This window comes from Varroa destructor, unplaced genomic scaffold (assembly GCF_002443255.2).
Source record: "Varroa destructor unplaced genomic scaffold, Vdes_3.0 BEIS01000002.1, whole genome shotgun sequence".
In the NCBI taxonomy this organism is placed as follows: Eukaryota; Metazoa; Arthropoda; class Arachnida; order Mesostigmata; family Varroidae; genus Varroa; species Varroa destructor.
In genome coordinates this window covers 26,262,506-26,287,819 of record NW_019211455.1, presented here as the reverse complement: position 1 = coordinate 26,287,819, position 25,314 = coordinate 26,262,506, and the positions used below count along the sequence as shown (strand labels likewise).

General features: G+C 39.9%; 3 protein-coding genes and 1 long non-coding RNA gene across 13 annotated transcripts; 1 reads left to right on the top strand and 3 right to left on the bottom strand.

Annotated features, from left to right (window-relative positions):
• Positions 1 to 162: 162 nt before the first annotated feature.
• On the bottom strand, positions 163 to 25,314 carry LOC111245882 (KIF-binding protein). Of its 8 annotated transcripts, none has more exons than XM_022794815.2 (14): positions 24,321 to 24,527; positions 11,097 to 11,147; positions 5,695 to 5,780; positions 5,186 to 5,354; positions 4,858 to 5,020; positions 4,305 to 4,483; positions 3,695 to 3,875; positions 3,359 to 3,524; positions 2,909 to 3,058; positions 2,526 to 2,689; positions 2,084 to 2,174; positions 1,442 to 1,551; positions 998 to 1,205; positions 163 to 447 (listed from the first exon to the last, which is right to left on the bottom strand). In XM_022794815.2, exons 1-14 carry the CDS (start codon positions 24,376 to 24,378, stop codon positions 319 to 321), a joined length of 1,905 nt encoding a protein of 634 aa, XP_022650550.1. In that variant the 5' UTR covers positions 24,379 to 24,527; the 3' UTR covers positions 163 to 318. The 8 variants fall into 8 exon arrangements, with proteins under 8 accessions (XP_022650550.1, XP_086837704.1, XP_086837703.1 ...); XM_086981578.1 differs by lacking the exon at positions 24,321 to 24,527 and adding an exon at positions 8,516 to 8,670 and having other exon boundaries at positions 10,990 to 11,147; XM_086981577.1 differs by lacking the exon at positions 24,321 to 24,527 and adding an exon at positions 8,520 to 8,670 and having other exon boundaries at positions 10,990 to 11,147.
• Positions 8,157 to 11,002, bottom strand: LOC147757599 (uncharacterized). Of its 2 annotated transcripts, none has more exons than XM_086981581.1 (2): positions 10,891 to 11,002; positions 8,157 to 10,366 (listed from the first exon to the last, which is right to left on the bottom strand). In XM_086981581.1, exon 2 carries the CDS (start codon positions 10,295 to 10,297, stop codon positions 8,933 to 8,935), a length of 1,365 nt encoding a protein of 454 aa, XP_086837707.1. In that variant the 5' UTR covers positions 10,298 to 10,366; positions 10,891 to 11,002; the 3' UTR covers positions 8,157 to 8,932. The 2 variants fall into 2 exon arrangements, with proteins under 2 accessions (XP_086837707.1, XP_086837708.1); XM_086981582.1 differs by lacking the exon at positions 10,891 to 11,002 and adding an exon at positions 10,735 to 10,872.
• Positions 11,152 to 12,983, top strand: LOC147757598 (uncharacterized). The gene is made up of 2 exons (XR_015322243.1): positions 11,152 to 11,296; positions 11,815 to 12,983. It is a non-coding gene; the product is annotated as an uncharacterized LOC147757598 (long non-coding RNA).
• Positions 12,807 to 15,470, bottom strand: LOC147757597 (uncharacterized). 2 transcript variants are annotated; one of them, XM_086981580.1, is made up of 2 exons: positions 15,452 to 15,470; positions 12,807 to 14,653 (listed from the first exon to the last, which is right to left on the bottom strand). In XM_086981580.1, the coding sequence occupies exon 2, from the start codon at positions 14,607 to 14,609 to the stop codon at positions 13,173 to 13,175; it is 1,437 nt and encodes a 478-aa protein (XP_086837706.1). In that variant the 5' UTR covers positions 14,610 to 14,653; positions 15,452 to 15,470; the 3' UTR covers positions 12,807 to 13,172. The 2 variants fall into 2 exon arrangements, with proteins under 2 accessions (XP_086837706.1, XP_086837705.1); XM_086981579.1 differs by lacking the exon at positions 15,452 to 15,470 and adding an exon at positions 15,182 to 15,445.

The following is a 25,314-nucleotide window of genomic DNA, read 5'->3' as shown; positions in this document are numbered from 1 at the left end:
TCGATATTATAGATATACCAACGGATGCACTAGATAATTTCCGTGAATAGAGAAAGTTATTTACAAGTAAATAATATGATGCTTCGTTAGAATAGCACAGTGTTCATTTGTGGGATGATTAATATTGCTACGTAGGTGTTTTCATATAATAGAAGAAGACTGTTAAGTGGCTATCCGTATCGTAGGCTTTATTGATTTATTAAATTTATTTCTAACCAGGTGTCTTTGAACGACAACTTTATTAGTCTTGATACCCGCGTCTACAGAGATGAACAAGAAAAAAACATTAGTTATTGTTCCATATTATATATGAGTTAGTTAGTATATCGTGCTGCTAATCAAATTTTGGATTGTCTGTGGCAAAACTGCCATTAGCTCTCGCATCACCTCCGCCTCGCCGGAAATGAGATGCTCGTGCTCTGGGTACTTCTTGACGTAGGCTTCAACCTGCAATTGAGTTCAAATGAAGTTGATGAATGCTGTTAAAGAAAGGCATTACGGCTATAATTAGTTAAGTAGGACCGCGCATACGGTATTTTTCAACGAAAAATGATAGCTTTTTGTACATAAATTATTCTATCCGGTACAGATGGTGCTAAATTACTTCAGCGACACAGAATAGGACGTCTAAGGGTCTAACAATTGCCTGTCCATGTTTGAGTGCGTTGCAATTAGGTCTTCCTTCTACTGTGATCAAACTGCGTAAATTATATGCGGCTATTTCCTGCGGTCGTTTTGAATACACTATGGGCTGAGATATTTAGCTACACATACATTCGAATATGGATTAACTGTTGTTCCTTGTAACTGAGACAGGTGGACTCGCCCAGTTCTATAATGTTTGTTCTATGTATTAAGTATTCAACTTGGTTGAAATTTGTAGCCAAATGCTACATAGTTAGATGGACAAGTTTCTCTTAGAATACAGGGATAATAGTAATAAATTAACTGGACACTTCGTTGGTGAGCCGATACGCACGCGACCGTCTATGTTTACCTGTTCGTAGTATTTCTTGCATTTTTCAAGGTTCTCTAGATTTTCACGAGGATGTCCTACGATGTATTTGGAAAACAGACGACCGATGGAAAAGCGCGCTACGAGAGCAGGCCGTACGTATGAATCTTCGATCTTAAAGATTCCATCTGAACCTTCAGTTCCGTCCACTACAAAATCCTTAATCAAGTCCAAAAACATCTGATAGTGCCTGAGAGACAACGAACGAGGCGATGAAGGAAAAATAAAAACATATGTAAGTGATACGATCGCATGTAGTACAAACAATTCATATAGAGAATGAACCGTGTGAAATGGTGTCTGTGGTATCCACGTGTATATATATATATGCGATTCTATGAGCCTCGACAATTGTTTGTAATTATCTATATAATAGTTACTGTGTAAATATGTTGAATACAAAAACGAATATTAACAGAGACTTACGCTATTGCATTACGGATAAACCCATTGATTTTGTTGACAGGGCCATCTCTAGGTTTCAGCATACCTTTTGGCAATACTGAATACTTTATCTCCATCATTTCGGTATATACCTTAATTGCAGAATTTCAATCGGTTAGACGAAGCAACATATTTAATATACAAGTTATATTTTGTCAAGTTTTTCTAATGACATTAATATAACAGACAAAACATTGATACTTGAAAAGTGTCTGTATGTATCTAACTTTAACGACACTGCTTTAATTGTTTAATAATGGGCTTGTTTCTTTTATAGAATGTTAAATGGGTACGCATTTGGGATGTTTAAGACGTAACTAAACACGACTATACTTGACGTAGAAGGGCTGGGTAACAAAATGACGATGTTAAAAATCCGACCCATCACCAACAATAAGCCTCCTATATGCGCTAAGCGTAGACGTATGCGATAAGGCCAATCAAAATGTAAAATGACATTTTTTAACTTTGGCAATTTAAGCTAGAAAACACGAAAGCTTCAGAGCTTCACGAATTCGCTTCTGTTTTTCCTATTATCCTTTATCATCGTAAGAATTATACCTAATCTAGGAGGAACTCATACTGGTTGCGACGGCGTGGGCGTTTGCCAATGAACCGACTTACCTCACCAAGCTCAAAGTGAATTTGCTGCATTTCCGCAGAGTAGTATTTTGGATTTAAAGTTCCGGCCATTTCTTCCAGCATATCGATACGCCTTATAAGAAACACAATGAAATCATCTTGGTATTAGTTTTGTGCGTTAAGGTAACCTATCAGGTTGTCGTTAACATGACATAAGCTCGCAGGTTTCTCTAGGTGAAGTAGCCCCGTACGCAAAAACTGCTTTCCCTTCATGTATATTTTCACTTTGAGACCGTCTCGAAGGATTTGGCCTGCGCAATTCAGAAGAGGCATAATATTGTCAAAATAAACTGTTGTTCATCCCATAGTGCATTAGACAATTGGAGATTTGTTAGACCAAATTAACAAGCGATGCCCAACGGAAAGTTGGACGAAACTGCTTAAAAGCAGCTCGAAAAAGTCGCTAGGACATCAGCGCAGTTACCTCTTATGCATTTTACATTTCCGGTCAGCTGATGGCTCTAAAGCAGCCAAATCTCGGTACAGCTTTGATGAGTCCTGGGTTACTAACACGTAGTCAGATGCCCGGTCCTTTAAGCTGTAATACGATGTGGCCTCAGCCACCTTCCTCTGAGCTGCGAGAAACACCTGCAATAAAATAACAGAATCATGACATTGACGGTATTGGACATACAGAACTACACCATATATCGTCTTTTCCGAAGGCAACAATTGGGTTACTTTGGTTTTTGGGTATACGGATTTTTTGGCAAAGACGTACTGCTTGAGTCTTATGATATTTATCAAGATTTAATTTCGGCTCAAAGTTCGACCATATGTTTCTGACAGTCCGAATAGTTGGTTGACCTCTCTAGCTTCTTCAAAGGTTTTGGCGGGCTCAACCCTCCATTCCTTTTCGGCAGCAACGACATCATCGTGGTCGATAAGCTTTGTCGGAAGCGGTGGCGCCGGAGTGACCTCCACAGGTTTGCCGTCCTCGTAATCTCGTTTCAGATTCTACCATCAAATTCAAATTTTTGAATATTACTAAAGCGATTCTAATAACACGGAGTTGTTCCTCGTAAAAGAAAAAGACAAAAATAAATAGTTTTTTTGTAAAAACATGTCAATGTACACACCTCTGCTACCGCAATGGCCGCTAAATATATGAATCTATTCTTCAATCATATTCAAGATTACATACAAACGAATTTATTATTATTTATTTTTCTCATGTTCGAATATAAAAATTTGTATAGTTTTCTTCACTTGAAAAATATATCAGCTTAAATAATCGATCAAACGTCTAAGCCCTACCTTCGAAGCTTCGAGGATAACTACGCCATACTTTATCCAACAGCGGGCGACATCGGCTGCACGCCAAGAAAGCTTTTCCTCGTCATCAACTGTGGCCTTTTTGCGTGTTTCGTTCAACATGTGGTCCGCGCATGCGAGCAAGTGAAGTGCCAACGGAAAATTGTCCCTAAAAAAACACGCAATTATCTATACCAATCAAAAATCATATAACGTCACACATTGATATTTGGCTTGATCCGTGCACTTAATTCTGTGCTACTATACACACAATGTTCATGTAAGCATCGTGGCTATGGAACAAGTTACTAGAGACTTGATAATATACGATCTGCCCACCTGTAGAGAAAGAATTGACTGAGAGTGGCAGCGTTGACCGCCCAGTCGATCGGGTCGAAAAAAGAAAGAAAATCTCTACATTTTAGCTGCTTCTTCAAGGTCAGATGGCAGTAGATTGCAGCGGTTTCCTTTTCGCCAAGATGTTGATAGCACTGAGCCAAATAATACTTGGTTTTCGTTCCTAAGAGTGAATATATGGTAGTAAATACACGCAGCTTAGAAAGATATACGTATGTGTGAGCTTGCTTCATTCTATTTACGCTATCACCTGTGATGCCTCATAACTCATAAATGGAACGGGTTCCATTTGTTTGGACTCCATAGCTTGGGAAAAGTATTGCATAATAAAAGCACTAGTTGTCACGCAGCTGAGCGGACCAATTGGAGTTTTTTTTCTAGGGCTGACTACGAACTCACATTGGCATTTGTTTCAAGACGCCAAATGTAAAGCACTATTTTTGCAAACATTCAAAATACACAAACTCCCTACAAATTCCCTACAAATTTAGCGTATTCGGAGTATAAGCGAAAGTCATATGTTATTATTCATAGATTGCCGTTGCGTCTCGAACTACAAAATTAACAACTCGAGCAAAATATAGCGAGCTACCTTCTTCCTCAATCCATGAAGAATACTTGGCTCGCTGGGGAAGAGGTTCTTTTCCCAGCAGAAATTCAAGGTGGTGAGGTACACTGTCCAATTCAGCTTCGGTCTTATATTTTTCGTTTAGAGTATTATAGATCTTTTCAGCAGCCTTGAGCTTCTGGAGGGCCTCTTCCAGCATGTTTCTGAAAAATTGAAAGAATATAGAAAGATAGACTCAATCACCGCGTGATAGGTTAGGCTAATCATAGCAATTACCCCCCCCCCCCCGCAGCGGGATTTATTGCTTGGCAATAAATGGTCACCGAAATGGTGCGCGACTCGCTAGCCGCTTCACGATCTTTTTGGCGATCTTACAAATAAACAATTTCTTTTCACAAATGAAGGCGTTTTTAATTTTATATAATATAACGTAATATTTTTATATAATGTAATGTAATAATAATTAAAAATATGAATTATAATACAACGATATCTTGCCCTAAAAATGTACAAACCAAGTGTTGGGTGGTTGACTTCCGTGCAATCGAAAGTTTCATAATAAATATGGATGTCATACCTTACTGAGTCGACAATAGCAAGTTGATTAAGAATTGACAAATGAAGAATGGCTCTTGATACAGAGGCCGAAGCTTCATTCGAAAGTGAAGGCAAGGAGTCCAATGCTTCTTGAAGTTTTTTCACGCCACCGCCCGCCTCCTCAGTGTCAGCTTCGATTACAGCTGCATGAAATCACTCAACAATCGTTCCTTTATTTAGCAAACTAAATAACGGGGAATTCTTCGATAAAACTAAATCACCTTAGATAACAGTAATTGATAGCGTATATCTAGTAAAAATTACCACCGGTACTATTCACAGGCACAAGACAAAAGCGCAATACCTACCCATTTCGTATAGGATTTGAGCTGCAGCCAGCTGGGTTTGCTCCGTCTGGTCTCCTCGATTTTTTAGACTATTGAGTGCACTGCCGAGGTGCTCACTAGCGGCGTACAAGCTTTTGAAAGGCTCACGAATAGGGTCAGAGGCGTGATCCACATCGATGCATCGACGAGCCTATTTCATATTGCAATGCATGCACAAATTGTAGTCAACATGTGGAAAACGTGAAGATGATTGCAGGGAAAGCTCAATTCTTTTTCGAAGAAAAATGCGTAATAGTTTTTTGTAGTATTGACAATAGATATTAATAGGATGTTACAGTTTAAATATCTTTACATACTTGTATTCTATTCATGTTCGCCTCGACTTATTATGAAGTTTGCTAATTATAGGTCTTCACGAGAATAATTTTCAGCGTTCAGAATTCTTCCTATTATATAGGACATTTTGTTATATAGCTTTATACAGAATACCGTCTAAACTTTTACACGAAGCGGCCGTAGAATGTCCCTACCTTTATATACAGATATTGAATGCTTTCGTCTGCCATCTTGATTGCCCTTGCCTGCTTCGGGTTTTTTTGACCGTTGCAGCCGCGATCTGTAAGATAGGTATAATAGAAACCAGTAATATAAAGCGGCAAAGCGGTTCATCAAACTTTCGTCTACTCTACAGGGGTGTTAAATACTAACACGTAATGAAATGACAAAAACGAGAAGCTAACTATCCAACATCCGTATCCAAACCGTATGCTAAGTTAGTTGAAAAGTAACTGGAAAAGTGTGTCCTTGTGAAACTAGTTTCAATCGAAATAGACGAAACTTTCATTGAGACAATTAACTGAAGTGGAAGTATAAAATAACACCCTTATCTTCGGGGAATTTAGAGATCAATCTTTCACGTCGAGAAAAATGTACCAGGGTCACGTAATATAAGTCCTCAAGTCTGCTACAACGTAGCACAACATTGGAACGACATAAACGTCAATTGTTGCTCGCTTTCCGTTTTACTTACGCTAGCCAAACTTACCCGAACTTTACCAACTAACCCGAGTTCTTAAGGCCGAACTATGAGCATGGCTTTAATTTCGCCATATGCGCTACCTACTTACTACATGGTCCCGATTGTCGAAACACGCTTGATCGATCGATCGATCCCAACCTACGATATAGAGCTACACCGTCATTGAGAAAAAAAAAAGGTTATGACTTCCTAGGCAGGAAAGCCAAGGTTATGCGGCACCTCAATTTCAACTATGATTTATTCGTTGGTTACTGTTACCAAATAAAGAGTTGTGTATTATTACCAGTTTGATTGGTATACGTATTTTAGAATTTTCCTCATAGTTGTTAGACGCCATTGCTTTCTACCCAATTAGATATTTTGAAGATTGGCATGTATGTGAAGCTTAGATGAGAAAAATGTGATCGAAGAACACGAGTGTTCACTGTTGTTAGAAATACATAAGCACGACATAATTGGTGTGAATAAAGAAGTATATTTATATAAAATATTACGAAATATTTGTTGAAGATTGACCATTTGCGCCCTTATATTGTACGCTAAAGTAGCGGAGTGGATAGTACCTTGAACTCCTGAATTTGAGGGGTTTCGGTAAAACTGTCGAAATGCTTACTGAATTGATGCTTATGTAAGCTGCTCTATGCGTGTATGCGCGCCAAGCCGATTTTCAGTTTACGAAACTTGCTTTGAAACAAGTGTGACTAAGTTAAAATTTCAAAAGACCAGCAGGGTCTATCGCAACCTGAACTTCTGTTAAGTACCTAACGAAGCAAAAGAATGACGATTTTTTTTTGCGTCAAGCATAGTCATGCGGAAACGTTTTGGACACATACCGTACGATTCACATTGAACCCTGCCAAACATATTATATATTTTGCTTATATTGGCTGATGCTTATGTGCACACAATGGTCCTATGGCTTCGATAGGTTCATATCGTATATTATCCGATTTGACTAAAAAGTGCCGGTAGCATTTGTTGAACCACTCGGAAGGAGCAATTACTTCCGACATATAGAATCACCGGTGTTTCAGTTTACAGCAGTACCTAAGTGCTGGGTTACAATGTAAAAAGTATCACTGAAAAACTCAAGCACACACACATTCACTGTGACGATCAAGTGGCAGCCCAGAAAACAAGCCTGTCAGAAAATAAAAACGAGAAAAATGTTTGCAATTTTTAAACTATTAACCAGTTGTTTTTTTTGGATGCCTCGACAACAGTTCGGCCCGGTTAACGGTGACAATTCTAGCTACCAGAAAAGTTTCTGGTTTACAGACCATGCGAGGCGGTGGACCTCAAAGAAGAGACTAGCCTAGCCCTCTTACGAGGCAAGAAGGAACAGTGCGGGCAATCGAGAAGAGTCAAAAACACCAAGCCCTGCAAATTGTGCCTGGTCCAGGCGGGTCTTTAGCGAGCGTAGGGTTTGCGAATGCGACCAATAAGACGGCAGCTGCACAGTAGTTCTTCGTGTTCCGCCGCCACATAAGTTAGTCTACTATGTACTCTGGTCTTCGATAGTATATCCATATAATGTTTTACCCATAATATTTGCTTCATATGTGGTTGAAAAGAGTGAAATACACTTTAGGTTCTTGTCGTTCGTTCCTCCTTTCATTCCTTCTTCTAGATATTATCCTAGTTGTTTTCGTTAAGTCTGTTAAGACAACAAAGGGTTATTTCTTCAAGAACATATATAAAATTCTTCGGTAATCATATCTAGACAATGATCGTAATATTTTGTGCCTCAGCTTTTAAAAAGTCAGATCCACAATGTATTGTTGCACATATCGAAGTGTTGATAGAGCAAGACTGTCTAGAAGATTAGCTTTCCGAAGCTAACAAATAGTCTATCATTTTCGTTAATGAGAGCCGTTAGAAAAAGCGGACGCCGTAAAATCGTTTGTATTTAATGTAAAAAATGCGTTTGCAGGCGATCGAATACACAGCGAGTATATGATAACAAACGAAGAATTTATTCATTTGAGGCACTTACTCATATAATTCCTGGCTAAACATTTGAAAAATTTGTTATAGAATCTCCTTTTTGCTGATGCTTTATGTGTAGTTTGAGATTCCTGAGAAACTTCAACAACGGTAAAATAGTACACCGTTACCTTTAGGTCGTATTACGGAGCATGTAGAGCATAACATTCATAAGATACCATAACATAAAAATTGCACCTTAAATAGCTCTCCTTGTTTGGATACGTTTTGACAAGGTATGTGTACCCGTTAACATCTATAAGATCTCTAAATTCGTTACCTACGTCAATGGTCTCGATGTATGTATAGGGGTGTAGAACACACACTTGCCGATTTAGCAGATATCCTGTTTGTTTTCAACTGGAGAGCCGTAGAAAGCAGTCAGGGCCATAACTTGCCCCATTCTTTACTCCCCCAGTTCTATCGTCGATATCTAATGTTAATCTTCTAACGATCTCCCTGCGTACTGGCCATCTGAAAGCTGTAGCTTCGTTGATATTTGTAGTAGACGCATAGAAATCGAGATATTCGTCATTACTGATCATTATACGTACATCAGTATACCGTACATCTTACCAAAAAAAGGTATTCGAGATAAATCATATTACATTTGGCTTTTCTTCCTCAATGCTAAATTGGTACCCCTTTAATTTCTAGACATCGTTCGAAAAATTAAGAAGAAAAGACACATAGACGTTATTTTATTTAGCGCCAGGTAGACGCATTTCGCGAGTTTGACCACATCAGAAAGGTACGTGCAGGTCCGTTCTGATTTCTCCTGATGAAACCACTGGGTCAGTCGGCGTACGAGCTGTGGCCATCTGTCTTCGAAAGTTATTTGCCTCGATACAAATCTGCTGTTTCAAACTATTCGTATCGTTCTGTTGGTTGAAGTCGATTGTGTCCACCCTCGTCTTAATTGCGTCCAACTTCTCCTGCAGTTCATTGACACTTCTGGAGATATTAGTCACTGCAGCGCTTTCCAGACGGTACTGCGTTAGCATTAATTGCTGGCGAGCGATTTCCTTAACCCTCTCCTCGGTCAGATGCGCCTCACGATCTATTAGCGAGTCAGCTAACTCCTCCACTCTGGCAACCACCGTATTGACATCTTCACGAAGCATCCGCGCATCATCTTTCCGCTCGCTATCAATAGCGTTCGCGATGCTTTCCAGACTTGCGATTTCTCTCTTGAACTCGTACCGGATCGTTTCAAGGTTCATTTTATCTATTTCCTGCTTTAGCTTGACAACTTCTTCACGAGCTACGCTGCGAATCTTTTCACTATCAACGGTTTCGGCGTGGTGCCGGAACGGCGCCGACGATATGGTCTCCTCGACGACCGTTGTGATTAATGGGACCATTTCATCAAAAACGTATTCTTTGGCTGCTTTCTGAGCTGCATGTCGTTCGTTCTCTATTTTGTCGACCCGTTCGTTTACCTCCATGAAACAACGCTCAAGTTCTGTTATTACGTCCACTTGATTTGTCTGCTGTTTCAGCCCGTGTTTCGCCAGCACGATGTGTTTCTCGAGAGCACCCATCCTCGTTTGAATAGCATAGAGCATATGCATCATTTTGCAGGGCAAGTCCCAAGAGTTTTCGAAGGCCGCATTTTCTGTTTGTGTAGCGCGCTCTCTTCTGTGAAGACTAATAAAACGTGGAATTTCAGCCAAACCTTTACCCGGAAATAAAATATGGTGTTCGTTATTATTCCGCGCTCTGACCATTGGGCTGACGTCGTTGAGATCATCGGGTTTGGTAAGAGAGCGTTCCGCCAGAAGGTGCTTTTGGATAGCGGCAAGAATACCTTCAAAGCCGCATTCACAACGAAACAGCACCTGGGCGAATATATTGATTGGAATACCGCTTTGCCGGAAAGAGGCCTGGCCCTTACACGCTGGGCACCAGCCCAGTTCAATACGAGATAACGACGGTATTGCACATGCCGAACAAATGATGTGATCTGCCGCGTCGCAAATTAGAAACGACGGCCCGGCCCTGTAGCAAGTCGCGCAGGTGCATCTATCCCAAATTGACGTGGAATATACTGGCGTGAGGTTTAGTGAACCTACATGAAGTTCAGGTGGCAGGCCTTGAAATCGCATTTTTTGAGTCTTTTCGATTGTGCCGAGTACGTCGGGTCCTTATTTTTGGCACGCTGTCAGCTGACAAAGCTTAAGGAAACGGAGATAACTATTTTAGAGTAGCAGTAAACGAAAAAAGCTTACTTAAAAACCCAACTATTTCTCCTTATTTTTCTTGGCTATGATAAGGGCTAGAACTTGAGAGAATGAGAGAACTGGCTGGGACACGAACATCCATTAATTCAAAATGTATTTGCTTAGTTAACACTAATACACGACAAATCATTAGCGTTTCGAATCAAATATAACTAAGTATGACCTTCATTTCAATAGAATGGTGCGATCCCATCCAATCTCTGTAACTTAGTACAAGTCAGCTATCTCTACTTAATTTAGCACAAATGACGTAAAGCTTTCAAACCGTTTAGCTGTCCTAAGCAGATGTTTCGACGGCTTACCAAGTCGACGCGTCTTCATGGATACGGTTATCGACAAAACGTAATGTTTCCCAAAACTATTTTTACTTTCTAATCCTGTCATTTTTATGAAACGACTGGTACATTGGATGCATCTACTGTAATTCAATGATGGAACGACCAACGGACAATACCCACCATCATTGTTAGCCTTTAAAATACACGCATAAAATACTGAACCACCTCACACATATGACATCTACGCAAAAGCTTCAGATAGAAGGAAAAAAAGCTTACATTTCTATTTGGCGCCTTACGCTGCACAGACGAAACGGCTGGCCCCTATTGCTTGCGTCGTGATATGGTAAACGCTTCAGAAATAGCTTTGGAACATGATTGCTTACGTGTTTCGTGGTGGGTCAACACTGCTTTCAGTTTGGGATGCTTGATGGCGCCTGTTGATGCAAATACGACTGAACTTTGACGGAGCACTTTATGAGACACTTCCCATGAATGTGGTTGTCCAGATAAACAAGCACGGTTACGATGAAATAATAATTACGACTACGGCACGCAACGACGTACTGACACGGGCACATTATAGGTACTTGCTCTTAAACACGTTTCATTTACAACAGCAGTGTTGCGACAAAAAAACGGATTTTTTTTTTCTTTTTTTTACTTATAGCAATTATACCAATACCGTTTCTACATTTTTGTAACATCATACTACAGGATATAGTGTCGCAGCGAAATGTGTGCATTGGAAGTGTCATTGACTAGTGTTTAATCATCTTGGGCAACACTAGTTGACAGTGGTTCCTTGTTGTATGTGCTTTAAACATGCTACATCCGTATTTGAACACTATAGCATCAATGCTAATAGGTCTACGCAGCAAGATTTGCTGGCCGTCGCACGGCCCCGTCCAGATACAATTCGTTTTCGAACGTATCATACGTATTTCGTGTTTTAGAGACAGCGGAGTTCGATAATCCGAACAGCTAACTGAACTATTAGTCAATGGAAGCACTCTTGCATCCCATAGCAGAAATATGGAAATCGTAATAGGATGCCCCTTTTTACACATGTGTTGTACATCTTTTTTGGCAACGACTTTCCAGATAGGAGACGTAAATCATCCAGCTGTTGAACGACCTTCTTCAAATTGCAAAAATGTGTTTTCAAATTCTCCAGAGCTTTTGCCCCACCTGACACGCTTATGGGCGTATGGCTGGCATGAGGCCACATATCAAATCATTCCTGTCTTTCGTTCTTCATTGACAGCGACACTTTGACGCTATTGGTAACGTCATCAAGAGGAAGATGCGACAATTCGAGATCTGTGCTTTAAGAGAATTGTTGGAACAGAACGCATTTCAATTCAACGTGTAAACAATGAAACTGTTTTCTTGTGAAGGCTACACCTGTTGTACAAATACGATCGTTTCTGCACTGCAACAGGACGTCTCTCACCCATACATTAAGAGCAGTATTTTATACCAGTAGGCTGGTGCGGTTCTTAAGCTGTAGTTCAATAGATTTAACCTACGAGCAGTCAGAACTCTTGCGACGAAGATCCTAACCTCTTCCCATTGTCTTCTCGTTAATTGCTAGCGTTAGCATATGTAGACTCTATCGATATTACTATTTGAAAACGATATTATGTAAACCATATGCCGCCTTTAACACGAACATGCACTGGAGACTCATCAATTAGGTCAAACGATGGACATGTATGACACACAGGAAACTGTACAATGATAGATTGTCTGATCTGACTCGCCAAGTATGAACTATGACTGATTTAGTAGTAATACTAGATCGAGTCAACAATAAAGCTAGTCTACATTGAGAAGTTTAGGTAGTGCACTGGAAAGTCTTAGCCAACGGGCGAAGGGATTAGTTACCTTAAGTGGAACATTTTCCCAGTCAACGGCAGCGGAAACTACCTAGCAAACGTCTTCTGCCTTACACGGCGTTCTACAAGATTTTAGCAAAAGTCTCATATGGTTCTCGTACGTTGATGCGCAAAGCGCACGTTTAAAATCAAAATGGAATCAGCTGTGTTTTTACGATGTTTTGTTAGTGTATAACTATTGACGAAAGTAAACGGTTTTTATAGATGTATTCAGCGATAAGCTGACGACCTTTATTATCAAACATGTCCTACTTTCCAACTGGAAGACGTAAGTGTATTACACTAGCTACATTAATTAATAATTCAAGGTATTAAATTAGTCCAAATTTTATCTATAAATAAAGCTATTCACGAAAAATAACATGTCAATTCACAGCCGAAACCTCTCGTGTAGCTGGTACAATTCGCTCGGTCTTCTGTAGCGGTCTTTTCAGCGACTGAGAATCCAAAACGTTCCGTTAAGCGGACAATTGCACCCATTCAAAGTAAACATATACCAGATACGGATATCGCCATTGACAAACAGCTGACTAAAATATGGCACTCGAGTCTAGAAAAGAACTACCAGTTGCTTGTCCCTGCTGTCTCGTTAAGCCCAGAGCATGCTGCAGACGACGCCGGGCATTTGGTTTGTTTCATTGGCTCTACCACGATGGAAACGCACAGTAGACCCTTAACGATGCAGTAATTTGAGCAAAGGGACGAGACCTGCACGAAGTTCTTATAGCCAGCAGCGCTTGTATCACTAGGAGCAAAGTAGCCTCCACTATATTTGCCGTACATAAATGAATTATAAGATCTACTTTCCACAACCGTCCCTTCTCTGTCGTGAACGCTCAGAATGATCGTCCTGCGCAGTGGCCAAGGCGCATCCGTTTGGATTTGGTCTTTCGGAGCAGCATATAACCCTAGATATACTTCATCGTCGATCTTGTCTATTTCGATATTCACGCCAAAGCAGATGCCTGCAATTACCTTGTATTGCCATTCCGACTCAACGAATGCTCCAGTGAGACGGTAGCTTTGATAAAGCGCATCGAAGTTAAACCAAAAGAAAGCGGTGTTGGACGAAGCGATTTCACCGCTGAGCTTTACGCTGGCTTGCGAAATTTCCGTTTGAAGGTGACTAGTAATTAATTTCTCTACAAAAGATTTCCTGTCCGCAACGATCTTTTGCTCAATAGCACGCACCTCTTGCTGGACGTCTCGTATCGCCTGCATTGCAGCCGCATAACCATGTGAGCACGCAGTTTCCTGCCCAGACAGCTCTGCCTCGCCGCGACCCATATTGCGAAATATTTCATCGAGCTGTTGTTCGCGAGTAATTAACCAGGTCATGATATCATTGACACTCTTGGCGACTGCTGTAATCTGGTTAACAAAATACATTCTGTCATCTGCTTGATCAGCCGCGGCCATTAAAGGGGGCTCTTCTGCTTCATCAATATCTTTGATTATCGCTAAAAGCTTTTTTTTGATAGCGGATACATCAACTTTGCTATTCCTAATAGCATAAACAGAGGTCGTTAATGTGCTACAGTTTGGTTCGGTACGAATATTCTCTACCAATGGCATATTGGTTTCCATTAGGTCCAGGGTGACGTTCCTTTTCCTCCTGCCTGACGGCATACTTGGGTGGCCTCCTGCATGCATGTGGGATACTTCAGTTAAGAGATGATTTCTGAGAAGGGCAAGCGTCCCCTCAAATCCACATTTGCACTGAAACAGCATTTCGGAGAAAACGTTTATCGGGATGCCGCCCGCACTCAGTTGAACGGGTCGATCACATGTGGGGCACCATCCCAAAGAGGTGACAGACCATTCTATTACAGCGCACGACTCGCAGATCACGTGACCGTCCTTGCAGATGAAGAAAGACGGCCCAGCTCGATCGCAGCCTGTACATATACATACATTCAATATAGGTGATGATTTGTGGACTGGAGTGAGGTCAGCCGCTCCCACGCGAAGCTCCGCTGGAAGCCCTTGAAACCGCATAGCACCGGCGTCGTAATCCTTACCGTTGACTTACTCGTTGTCAACTGACCACCAAAAGTTGGGGGAAAAGGCGGTCTGTGTTAATTCACAGCTTTTTAACCCTTCTAAGACACTGAGCATAATCCTATGAATGTAACGTATTGGTACCATATTAGTGATTTCATGCTTCTATTTTTAATGTAATGGAAATACTATTGAAAGACACACTGAGTGCCAAAAAGATCCTTTATTGAACGGCATTTCCTAAATGTGCCTTTGACCTATTTGCCTCTTTAGCATTAAAGTTCTTTTGTGCTTAGCATTACAGAACAGATTTTTTATGGACAACTATTTGAGTTAGTCGTCATTAGGTCAAACCCTACCAGGAGAATTAGGAGAAGTATCCGGTAAGGATACTGTTACTGCCAGCTAAGCATAACCTATCGCAAGTTAGAAAAATAACCAATACAATACATTAACTTGTCTTTTAATCCTACAGTTTTTAATGCCTCCTTATAAGGAGCTAGATTTTTTCATTTCCCGCGATAAACACGTAGGAACGCACAGAGACGAATAGACCATTCCCTACTTACTCTATATGAAGATGCCTCCATCAAAATAACCGCTCTTCACGAGTTACCTATGCTTATCAATATTTTCGAAGAGAAAAAATCACACTAATATCTGGGAACTATCGCCAAAACAGCTAACTCAGGTTTTCTTTTATATCCAACATAGCTTCCAGTATAGCTTTGAGGAATACAACTTCACAGAAAACGTATATAGAAGTACAACTTTGTGAAGGTCACATCTTTCTTTTTAATCAGATGTGTTTTCGTAAATGGATCCAGGTTGTTTACCACCTTTGGTTTCAAAGTTCGATAAGCGCACACAAAACAATATTTCGATACGACTACAACTAGCAGGAGTGAAAAGAAGAACAGGTAATCAAACAGCTGTTTGGTTTACCATCGCAGTCACTTATCCATCGGCCGTCCCGAATGCTGAAAGAAGTATTGAATTTTCATTAAGTAAGTGGGTGTATTACCGGTAAATCACATCAACACTTCGTTCGCAGTCTGAATAATCCACAATACTGAGTCACAACTTACCCTTTTAAAGAACAAAAAAAAATTATTTTTAATTTTTCAAATGGCCTAGAATTGTATGAACTGCGTGTAAACCTTCATCGTAGAAGGGAACACATGGTCCGATGGAAATTACACCCAATTTTGTGCTTGTGGAGTGATCTAAATTCAAGAACATTGAAATCAGTGTCGATTAGCGCTCTCTTTAATATCTACAAGCTGTGCTTTGTTAGCGTTGCTAGTTCCCTCACGCAGGACACCTGTATGGAGCCTGCCATTTTCTATGAATTGCCACAAGCAAAGTGTAACTACTTCAAACCTAATTTGCCTCATATAATTTTGTGCCTTATAGCATTGCTTATAATTCGTTATAATTAATCGGAACTTTATAATCTATCCGATAATTTATCTTGTACATTTCTATTACACAACCGCGTACTTAGTAACCCTTTACTGCCAATGAAGCCTACTGGACTTAATTTGATAAAGAAGATGCAGCTGTCTAAATATTTAACAGAATCTAAATTTTATCCTCCTTAAAATAATTAGGCTCGATCGGATCGACGTCAAGGTCACGAACTAGAAAGGCAACAATATTATAATTTAAAGTAGACTCAAGAGGCTCTACAACCACAATTACAAATAGTTACCACTGTTGTGAATATATATCTAGCATTTAGTATTCGATTCCACTTACTTGTTAACTTTTTGCATTTGACAATATGATTGTCACTTAACTTAAACCTGACTGAGCCTCCGTGATTTCGTATACGACAATCAGTGAAAGAGTTTGTTGTTCGATGCGGGTTTTCTAAGGGTTTCTCTATGCAGTCCAACGAATTAATAAATGATCTGAACGTTGCGTAATTCTCAGATAAATAAGTTCCGTATATTTGTCGTTTCGCATAGAGACCCGGTCAGAAATCACTATAATCGTTTTCAGATGTAACCTATACAAAATACCAGCATTAGCAGTGTACTTCAGTGTAATGCAGATTGTACGACAGCAGTATGTGACGCGAAGTTCGTTAAAATTAAATCAGATGAAGCTTCTACGGAAAATAGATTCATCGACGCTACCTACGACGACAGCATCGTTATATTCAGCCTCTTCCATTACAGAGGGATATTCTTTGAGGACCGCTTAAAACGTTGCTACTCCTTCGGTTCAAATCAGTTTTAGTGCTCTACCGTTTGTCGTCGTAAACGTAGCAATAATGAGCTAGCATGCCCATATTCTGGAAGGATGCCGCCGCGGATCTTTTTTTGTTCAAGACCTTATGTACAATTGACAAAGAATTTAAAGGGTGTATATCACCATCTTCTGTGTTTTCCCACTTTTCTATAGAAAGGTGTCTTCTGACGGTACTGAGGCTCGCTTTAAGTATACAGGTGCATTGAAATACGATTAAATCAATTACCGGAGGGGTGGGGGGGGGTCACATGGCAAGAAAGGAACAAAATACAACTTACAACCCGAACAGAATCTGAGAAGATCTTAATTTGACTATAACGTACATTAGCAGACGACGTGGTTAAAGCACAGATCAAGATTGTTGAATCAGGCCGATAACATGCTTGGCTAGGAATAGCGCGTAATTGCAAAGAAAAAGTTTGAAACGACCCTATGATAGACTCAGATTCGGAATCGGGATGTTGGCAATAATTTTGATGATCAGCTAAGATAAGGGAGAGTAAGTTATATAGGGTAAATACTATTAACGACACTACGTGCTAAACATGTGCTTGAAGTATATGTTCTCGTTTAAATGCAGTTTTGAAGAGAAAGTATAGGCAAAATTCCAAATTTAGGCTGATGACCCTATATATATATATATATATATATAATTTTCAAGGGTCGACGATAACGAGCCGTTTAAGACGTGGCTTGCTTAACAGGAAACGTATTTGTTTACTAATATTTGAGACTATTGAGTTGTGGTCAAAGTTCAAATCCGGGCTCGTTTCATGCTGGCAGCTAGCTAGCCCTATGTCTGACGGAATGCCTAACCGCGATACCGGATGCAATAGTCGAAACACAGAAACATAACCACTTACCGTTCGTGTTGGCCATAGAATTGATAATACTTAACCTTGCCAAATGGTATCCAAATGTTTTGCAAAATTTTCGTGTCAGCATTGTAATTAATAGGTAGTAACAATCATGCCTGCATATAAGTGGACTTTATCTTACACAAATGATCTATTATAGATTTCAAGAACGAACCATCTTCGCTGACGTCTTAGCTATATTGCAAGTAAGCGCTAATTGCCTCCATTCATTAACTTGCTATAGCGGGTTTTCAAGCAATGATATCAGATGAAGTAAACTGCAAGATCTGAGCCTGATATTACGGCTGTAGCCATGAGCTAATTTTGTAATACCCGCTAGTAAATTAGATGTGTTCAGGTAAAAAACAGATGCTATATTTTAGTCCATTGGGCCACAACAGGGTGTCAGGTAGGGAAGATGTCGAAGGAAATAGATCTTGCCTAACGCTTCGACTTTTCCTAATAAAAGCATGCATCTTGCGCACTACCATGCCATCGAACAGTTCAATACATTTATACTAAACTGATACATTCGATGACTTCGGAACCAAGGCAGAGTTATTATATATATATATACATATATATATATATATACCAAGGCTCTATATCTTTACATACTTTAAAAAATTAGGCTTTCTAAACACAAGTACCACAATTGTCACGCGAAATTTCTTTTATATAGCGCTTCAATAACACTAAGGCAAGGACGTATCTTTTTCAATAATTACAATACACAATCACACTAAAATTACAAACAGAATCTGTCCACTAAGTGGATATTCCTAGTCCTCAAAACCTGCTGACCCTGTAATAGTTCGAAAAAACATGCGGCTAATTCGCTCTATAAAACCAATCTTGAGAGAAACACACACTCCCCTGTTTACCGATAGAGACTACGTTACTGCACAAGCTGGGCAAATGACGTGGCCGAACCCAGTGAGAAGAGTACATGCACGAGCACGTATTGAAAGACCAACTTGATTTTACAGGTGTAAATTGTATACTAGGAACTTGAAATTCGGCAAAAAACTTTTAGAATCAGATTTTGCCATATATATCGTCAGGCCAGCTGAATTTCGGCGTCATTAATGCAAACCGCCGCTACCGATAACAACAAATTATTTACGTCCTAGAATTTCTTCAAAACGACTTAATCTGTTACGAACGATGAGGATGATGGAGCACGTAGCAGGAAATTAGGTCAGACCAAAAAGTATCTTTTTTTAGCGAATTTAGTGGACTAATAACCACTTTGGTCGATAGTTGAATTTTGTAGGATTTATTCAAAAAATCAGTGGCTATAAAACGTCCAAATTTTTTTCCGTAACTTAAAATTTTACCTCGTATTTTAACAGGTCAGGAAAACTTCCGAAAGAGCTCAAACACTGATTTAAAAGAATGTGACACAGTAAAAAATTGTTCAGTCAAATTTGAACCTTGTCACTCATGCCGGGACTGAAAACAGTGCCCAACATGGAATTTCGAGCCACTTTTTGGTATTGCCAAAATTCTGAACAACAAGAAGATAGCGCCACAATAAACATTTTAATTTTTATTAGGTAGCCTATAATTATAATGTTTGTACGTTTTGATAACAATGTAGAGTCATATCTACAAGCATATATCATGCAAACATGTTTAAGTTGACATTTTTTAAACCTTCCCTGCTTGTTGGTTGCGTAAAAGCTATAATCCTTAAGCAAGTCACATAAATCATTTAATTCTATCGTCAACTGTCTCGCAAGAAGCCAGAAGGACTCAAATAAGCCTCACACGAAAATAGAACGGCTCGCAGAAATTTTATATGGGATTTAGATTTTGTTTTTATTCTGGCCAGGCGGCCTTCCGCAATGTGTGTTTCGAAATCCAGACTAACAACTCTGCGCTTGTGAACTAACACATAGTCACGTTGAGAGGAATGAGTGTGACGGATCTTAGTGTACTAACTAGCAGTAATTGCTCTACTCTCGCAAAAAGGCTCAGTAAATTGTGTAAAAAAGGCGCCAATGATGGAATACGCATCTATAACTTCGTCTCTGGTTTATTCATATTCCAGCCTACGAATAATATGTGCTTGTAATGAACTCGAGTACAGTCATTCGAATAATATAAGATAAGGTCCCATATAGTATTCAACAACGGGTAACAAATTGTTGCCGATTAAGCAATTGAAATATTTTTCACGTAGCAGAGATACATAAACTATCTCATGTCTCGATGGCTTCCGGAGATTGCGCACTGCCATCTATAAGCTTATTCTTCGCTTATAACATCCTCTTAAAACAAGATCAGCCTACGAACCGACAAATCGGAGCAAGCACACGGAACGACACGAACATCCGTAGGATAGAGCGGTTCGGCTGAAGTAGCAGGAAAATGAGAGCCTGGATATGATAGTATGTGTCTTTTATGGTAAGCCGCCATGGTCGTGCGAGCTAAAGCCTAGTCAGTATAATTAAAACCTCAATAGCCATCACCATTGCTGCCATGATAACTGTCGCTCAAAATCAATTGAATTGCAATGGCGACAAGGGTAACGTGGTTCCTGGTCGCGCTGACCCAAGCAAGATAGTATCCATAAGACGCGTAAAAATTTATTAGGGATAGAAAGCAAAAGCAAGTTTCTTATGTTTGTTCACCTTAGATGGTACCATTTGCATTTTATTTGAATGAAGAACACCAAATGTTCCTCTAAGGACAAGTTTGCATAACTCGACCCCTTTCATGCAACTCTAACCTGAAACCCTGCACACTTCAGGGCTAATTTCATCAATTATTTCACAAAAACTACGTTTCAAATTGTGAATTGTTTTCGGTATTGTTTTACGCACCCTGCCCTTCATGTAAGTCTGCAGGAAAAATCAGGAAGCGTCAAAACCGCTGCGCATCAAGATCAGCCGGCCTGGAAACATGATTTTAAGCAGATTGATTGCCTTGTTGCCAAGTTGACTGATATCGTTGAAACAGAAAAAAGTTTCCACCCAAGACCTTCATTTTATCGATTACTGTCTCGTATAAGTTTCCGCGAAAGTCGTGACAACGACAAATACACTTATATACAATTAGGGATAAATGAAATGGGCATGGGTTTTTCCTAGTCCTAGTATTTAGAGACCTATCAGAGCTATGAATCTCGTTTCTTCTCGCTACAAAAGATAGAGATAGCCAAAGCATAGAGATAGTCTTTACGATACTGATAAGGGTGGATAGATTGAATCATATCTTGTCGGAACGTCAACTAACCACTATATTACTAAAGATAGCTGTCATTTACATGTGCATAATGATAATAACAATATTAATGCCCTATTGCCTAAAAAAGGTTAAACTATTTATGTTCGGACAATCTCGAAGGCCGACGATTTTTGTAATTATTCGCTCATGGGTTTATAGAGAAAAAAATTGCACGACATGTAGGGAAAATATTTAGTTTATGTTTTTATGCTCAGATCAAACTTCAGGCAGAATCGACATGTTGATGCAGTGGTAACGCCTTTGTCTACAAACAAAAAAAAAAAAGAAAAGTGCTAAGCTGAGTCGGAAACCTGGCGTGGACAAGGACAAGATATTTCATGCCGGGAGTCAACCGTCTACAGCAATACTTGAATGCAATACTCGAAACATTTATCCAAACGTTAGGTAGATAATTTGGGTAAGAGTTTTGGCGTAGGGCGCAATATCCCATCGTCTTAACACTGGTTTAATTGACTTGTTTCCAATTTCTTTAAGCAGCTGAATATTTTTCGCCTTAGAAAAACCATAGGTCTAGGAAAAAAAGAAAGGCTCTTTGAAATGAGCCGATTTCCAGTACAACTTAATGAGAAACGTCGGTTCTTTAACAATGAAATGGCGACAGATTGTGCTGTTCCGGAAGCAATGTTTCGAATGCGTATCCTTCGAATGGAAGTGAAAACATTATAGAAATCGCGAAACGTGTTGTCGGGACGGATTAATTAGTTTTATATAATATAGACTATTATAGCTACTACACCACATAAACTAAGAGCGGTTTACAGATCATCATTTGGCTATGATATCCTTATGTTTATTAAGAATAGCTGGCTGCTTCGAAATATCGCCATGTCCGTGAACACAAGCAGACACCGCTGCCGGCATGTAATTTTTAAGTAATTCTTTAAGGAACAAGTGTATAACGGAAACTAACGGCGCGCTAGAGCAGCAAGCGCCAGCGGACAAAAAAATTATCGGCAAACCCTAAACCTGGTCAAACTTAGAAGTATCACTATTTATCGTTTGAAGTGTTTTCACTGATTTGGCTTTATCTGAAAAGACACCTAGAAAGAGAGTTAGAGAAGATAGGAAAAAGAAAAGAGAGCGAGGAAATTACAATTTCGTCGTTTGAAACCGTATAATGCTTGTCCTCTTCGTAAAGCGCTCATAGTTGCACTGATCAGTGATACATATGTAGGGGACAAATCATACGTAAAAAGAGTATCCGGTGAAAGATGATGATATACATCTTCTGTTTACATTTAACAAATACCGGATAAGTCAAAATTGAATTAGAAAGAACTGTTTTACCTAGATTTTAGAGATTAGCCATCAAATAATAATCACAGTGAACTTAGATATCTCTAACTAAAACTGCTCAAGAAAATTATGTTTTATTAAGGCTTTTACCTTTTTCAAATGTGCCAGATTTAACTCGTCTCAGCAAAGAAACAATTTGAAAATGGTCTCTAATGCTCAACAATCCCTGAGCATTGAGTTCCTATTCGCCTGCGCCAAAGGTCTTGTCAAGGCGATTTCTTCGCAAGCTAATATTGGGATCAATGGCCAACGGATGGGCTACATGGAAACATGTGTCCTAAAGTATCAGTTCATCGTTGTAGATGTGTGCTCTGGTCAGAACGGTCGAAGCCATATTCGCATACGAAACGTAACTTAGCTGGCATGCCTAGAACTACATTTACCAATCGTTTATATGCGCAATAGCTTGCCATTGCAAACAGTGAAGCTACCATTGTACACAGATCGCGATTTCAATAACAAAATAAATATAGAGGTGCCATCCCACAACTATTCATACGAGTGCGGTTCTCCGAAATCGGACTAGATTCGAACGGAGTCAGCCCTGCAGAACCAACGTGCAGCTAGGCTGCTAAGTCTTACAATTGCGTTTTGCCATAAGAAGATAGCAACGCCGCGGCTGGAATCTGCTAAAGAGCGGAAGAAACTATTCGTTTTAGGAACGTGTAGCAGTTTAGCCGCACTCCAATCACAACGTAGCTGGTCTTAAATAGAAATTCTAATTTCTATGCAGAACGGTCAAAATGGCTATATCGTCAGGTAAACAAAACGATTCAAAGTCTTTCTAAAAGGCAAAGAACGCTTGAAGGAAAGTAAAAAAAAAAAAAGTAGAACTAAGGGCTCCATCTATCCAAGCTATGTCCCAGTGCTGAGCTCGGGGCTTCATCCGCTAGACAGCCCCCGAGTTGCAAGAACGCCTGTTATGATAAAGCACGCATTATATTTACCCCGCCACAAATAATAAACCTTTGTGTTGTTATCTTAGTCACTTAGCAAAGATTTACTAGAAGCTACCAAGATTACATTATTAATGCTGAGTCAAGCCTATTATAGAAATTCCCACAGGAGCTTATGGCAATCGCTAGTGGTAGTGTTCGCAAGCAGTTGTTTTCGACTCATGCACAAAGACGACACTCTCATCGATGAAAAATCACACCATCATGTCAGGAACACAAATCGCGCGAGGGAATTCTCAAAAACGCTAGCGTATCGAAGCCGGTAAAGTTAAAAGCCTGTTATATATAATGTAACTTTAGGGATTACCCCTCCTGCTTATTATTATTATGGTCATACGCATTTTAGATAACAGAATACAGTTCTATTTTATAATAATGCACTTATTTTACTATATCCTTTAACACAGCAATGCTTGTGGCCGTAGTTCTAATGGTTGTTAGTCCACGACACCGCGATGGTAACTGCGAACTGTCGATTAATATACAGGAACACTTTCAACAGGACCCCTGTATATAAACCAGAACAATATGCCGAGACGGTCTCCACTACAGTGCTAGTGACCGTCGTCGTCATGTTGCTAGACGGTTGCTTTCGATAAGTCCCGAAGGCGAACGCCTCGTACGTAAAGATTCGTAAAAAATATAGACTTGGCCAGGGGAAGGAATCCTGAAATGGGATTATCATAAAAAGCCTACCCACCTGCGCCCACACAGCTTGTACCCACCACTTGCTGTTCAACGCTGTGACGTCGGCGACGTTGTGTTCGTAAGTGCCATCTTAAACGATGGATAAGCATTGTGGCCGTCGCTTTTTCACCGTTTTTGAACGTGGAAATGTCGGATTCAGTATATAAACATGAGGGTTGTTTGCCAATCTTATCGCGAACTCGTGACTAAAACGTAAAATATTTCCGTCGCGTAGATTCCTATGTAAATAATGGATATTATGGTACAAACTTACTAAAATGTAGCCCAGCCCAACTCCCAGCAAAATTATTCCCCCCCAAAGGCGAAAAAATAAAAACAGATCCTAAAAACACACCGATATCAATAGAGAAAGCAAAATTTGCAATACAAAATCTTACTGTAGATTGATTGAGGGACCGGCACGTTGCCATTGCATCGGTACAAACTGTATCTCATATTCGTAGGCTTTACTCAGTGGATTCGGGTCGACATCTATGATTTTAAATGTAACCGCCCTGTAATGTTCTTTGTTCGAATAACTTTTAATAAGTACGTTACTGCTTCGTTTTTCTCGACTACATAGTATTTCGTTATTTCATAGGTTTTATGGGGAAGAGCCCTTTCGCTTTACAAGGATAGCCTTTACGTCAAATGGATCGAAAAAAAACTCCGGAAATGTCTTGCGAGCTGTAGATCCTCTAAAGAGAGTGTCGAAGGATGGTTTTGTCTTGCGGCAATTTCTGCTGTATATATAGATAACTGGAGATGGCAAGTTTAGCGGACTTCCTCCGCCGTCACAACAGCAAAGGGCGAACAACTTCCGTTTGTGGACAATGAACACTCTTCAAGAGGAACAGAGACAGGCTATGATGTATTAGATTCGACATTCACGCATCAGCTCAATTCCGTCGTTCACTTCCACTCACTTTTTTAGCACTGCTTTGTAGTGTTTGGGTAAGTAGCAGCCGGAAGATATCTGGTCTGCGTAAAATTTCGTTGATGTTTGACTACTCTACTGTATATGGACGCAAGACTACAAGAACGTTCTTAACACTCACGTGTTGTCACTGAAATAGAACTTGTTTATGTTTGGTCGCACTCCTCTAATCGTTTATCTGTTAAGTATGTCCACCGAACTAGTCACAAGTTACTGCACGAATTTGCATGGAACATCGGTAACACTAAATCCGTATGCGGACAGTGGATTTCAGTGATTCGGTCGTCACCTCAGTGTAATTTAGCAACGGCTGTCAAGTTCGTCTAAGTTCACGGACGATAGCTAAGCGACGGCATCATATGCAGTGCGTAATTATTCTCTGTAACCACGACGCGCCGTTCGATATGTACCACTTTCTGTAGCTGATCAGCTGTTTGGCTGCTTTTGTGCGGGCA

Excerpts from the sequence above, each read along its gene's own strand:
- LOC147757599 (XM_086981581.1), bottom strand. The coding sequence starts at position 10,297 with ATGCGATTTCAAGGCCTGCCACCTGAACTTCATGTAGGTTCACTAAAC.
- LOC147757597 (XM_086981580.1), bottom strand. The coding sequence starts at position 14,609 with ATGCGGTTTCAAGGGCTTCCAGCGGAGCTTCGCGTGGGAGCGGCTGAC.
- LOC111245882 (XM_022794815.2), bottom strand. The coding sequence starts at position 24,378 with ATGAGATACAGTTTGTACCGATGCAATGGCAACGTGCCGGTCCCTCAA. Across the intron at positions 1,552-2,083 it reads TTCACTTTGAGCTTGGTGAG|GTATATACCGAAATGATGGA; the intron begins GTAAGTCGGTTC and ends TCTGCAATTAAG. Across the intron at positions 1,206-1,441 it reads TTTATCCGTAATGCAATAGC|GCACTATCAGATGTTTTTGG; the intron begins GTAAGTCTCTGT and ends GTTGTCTCTCAG.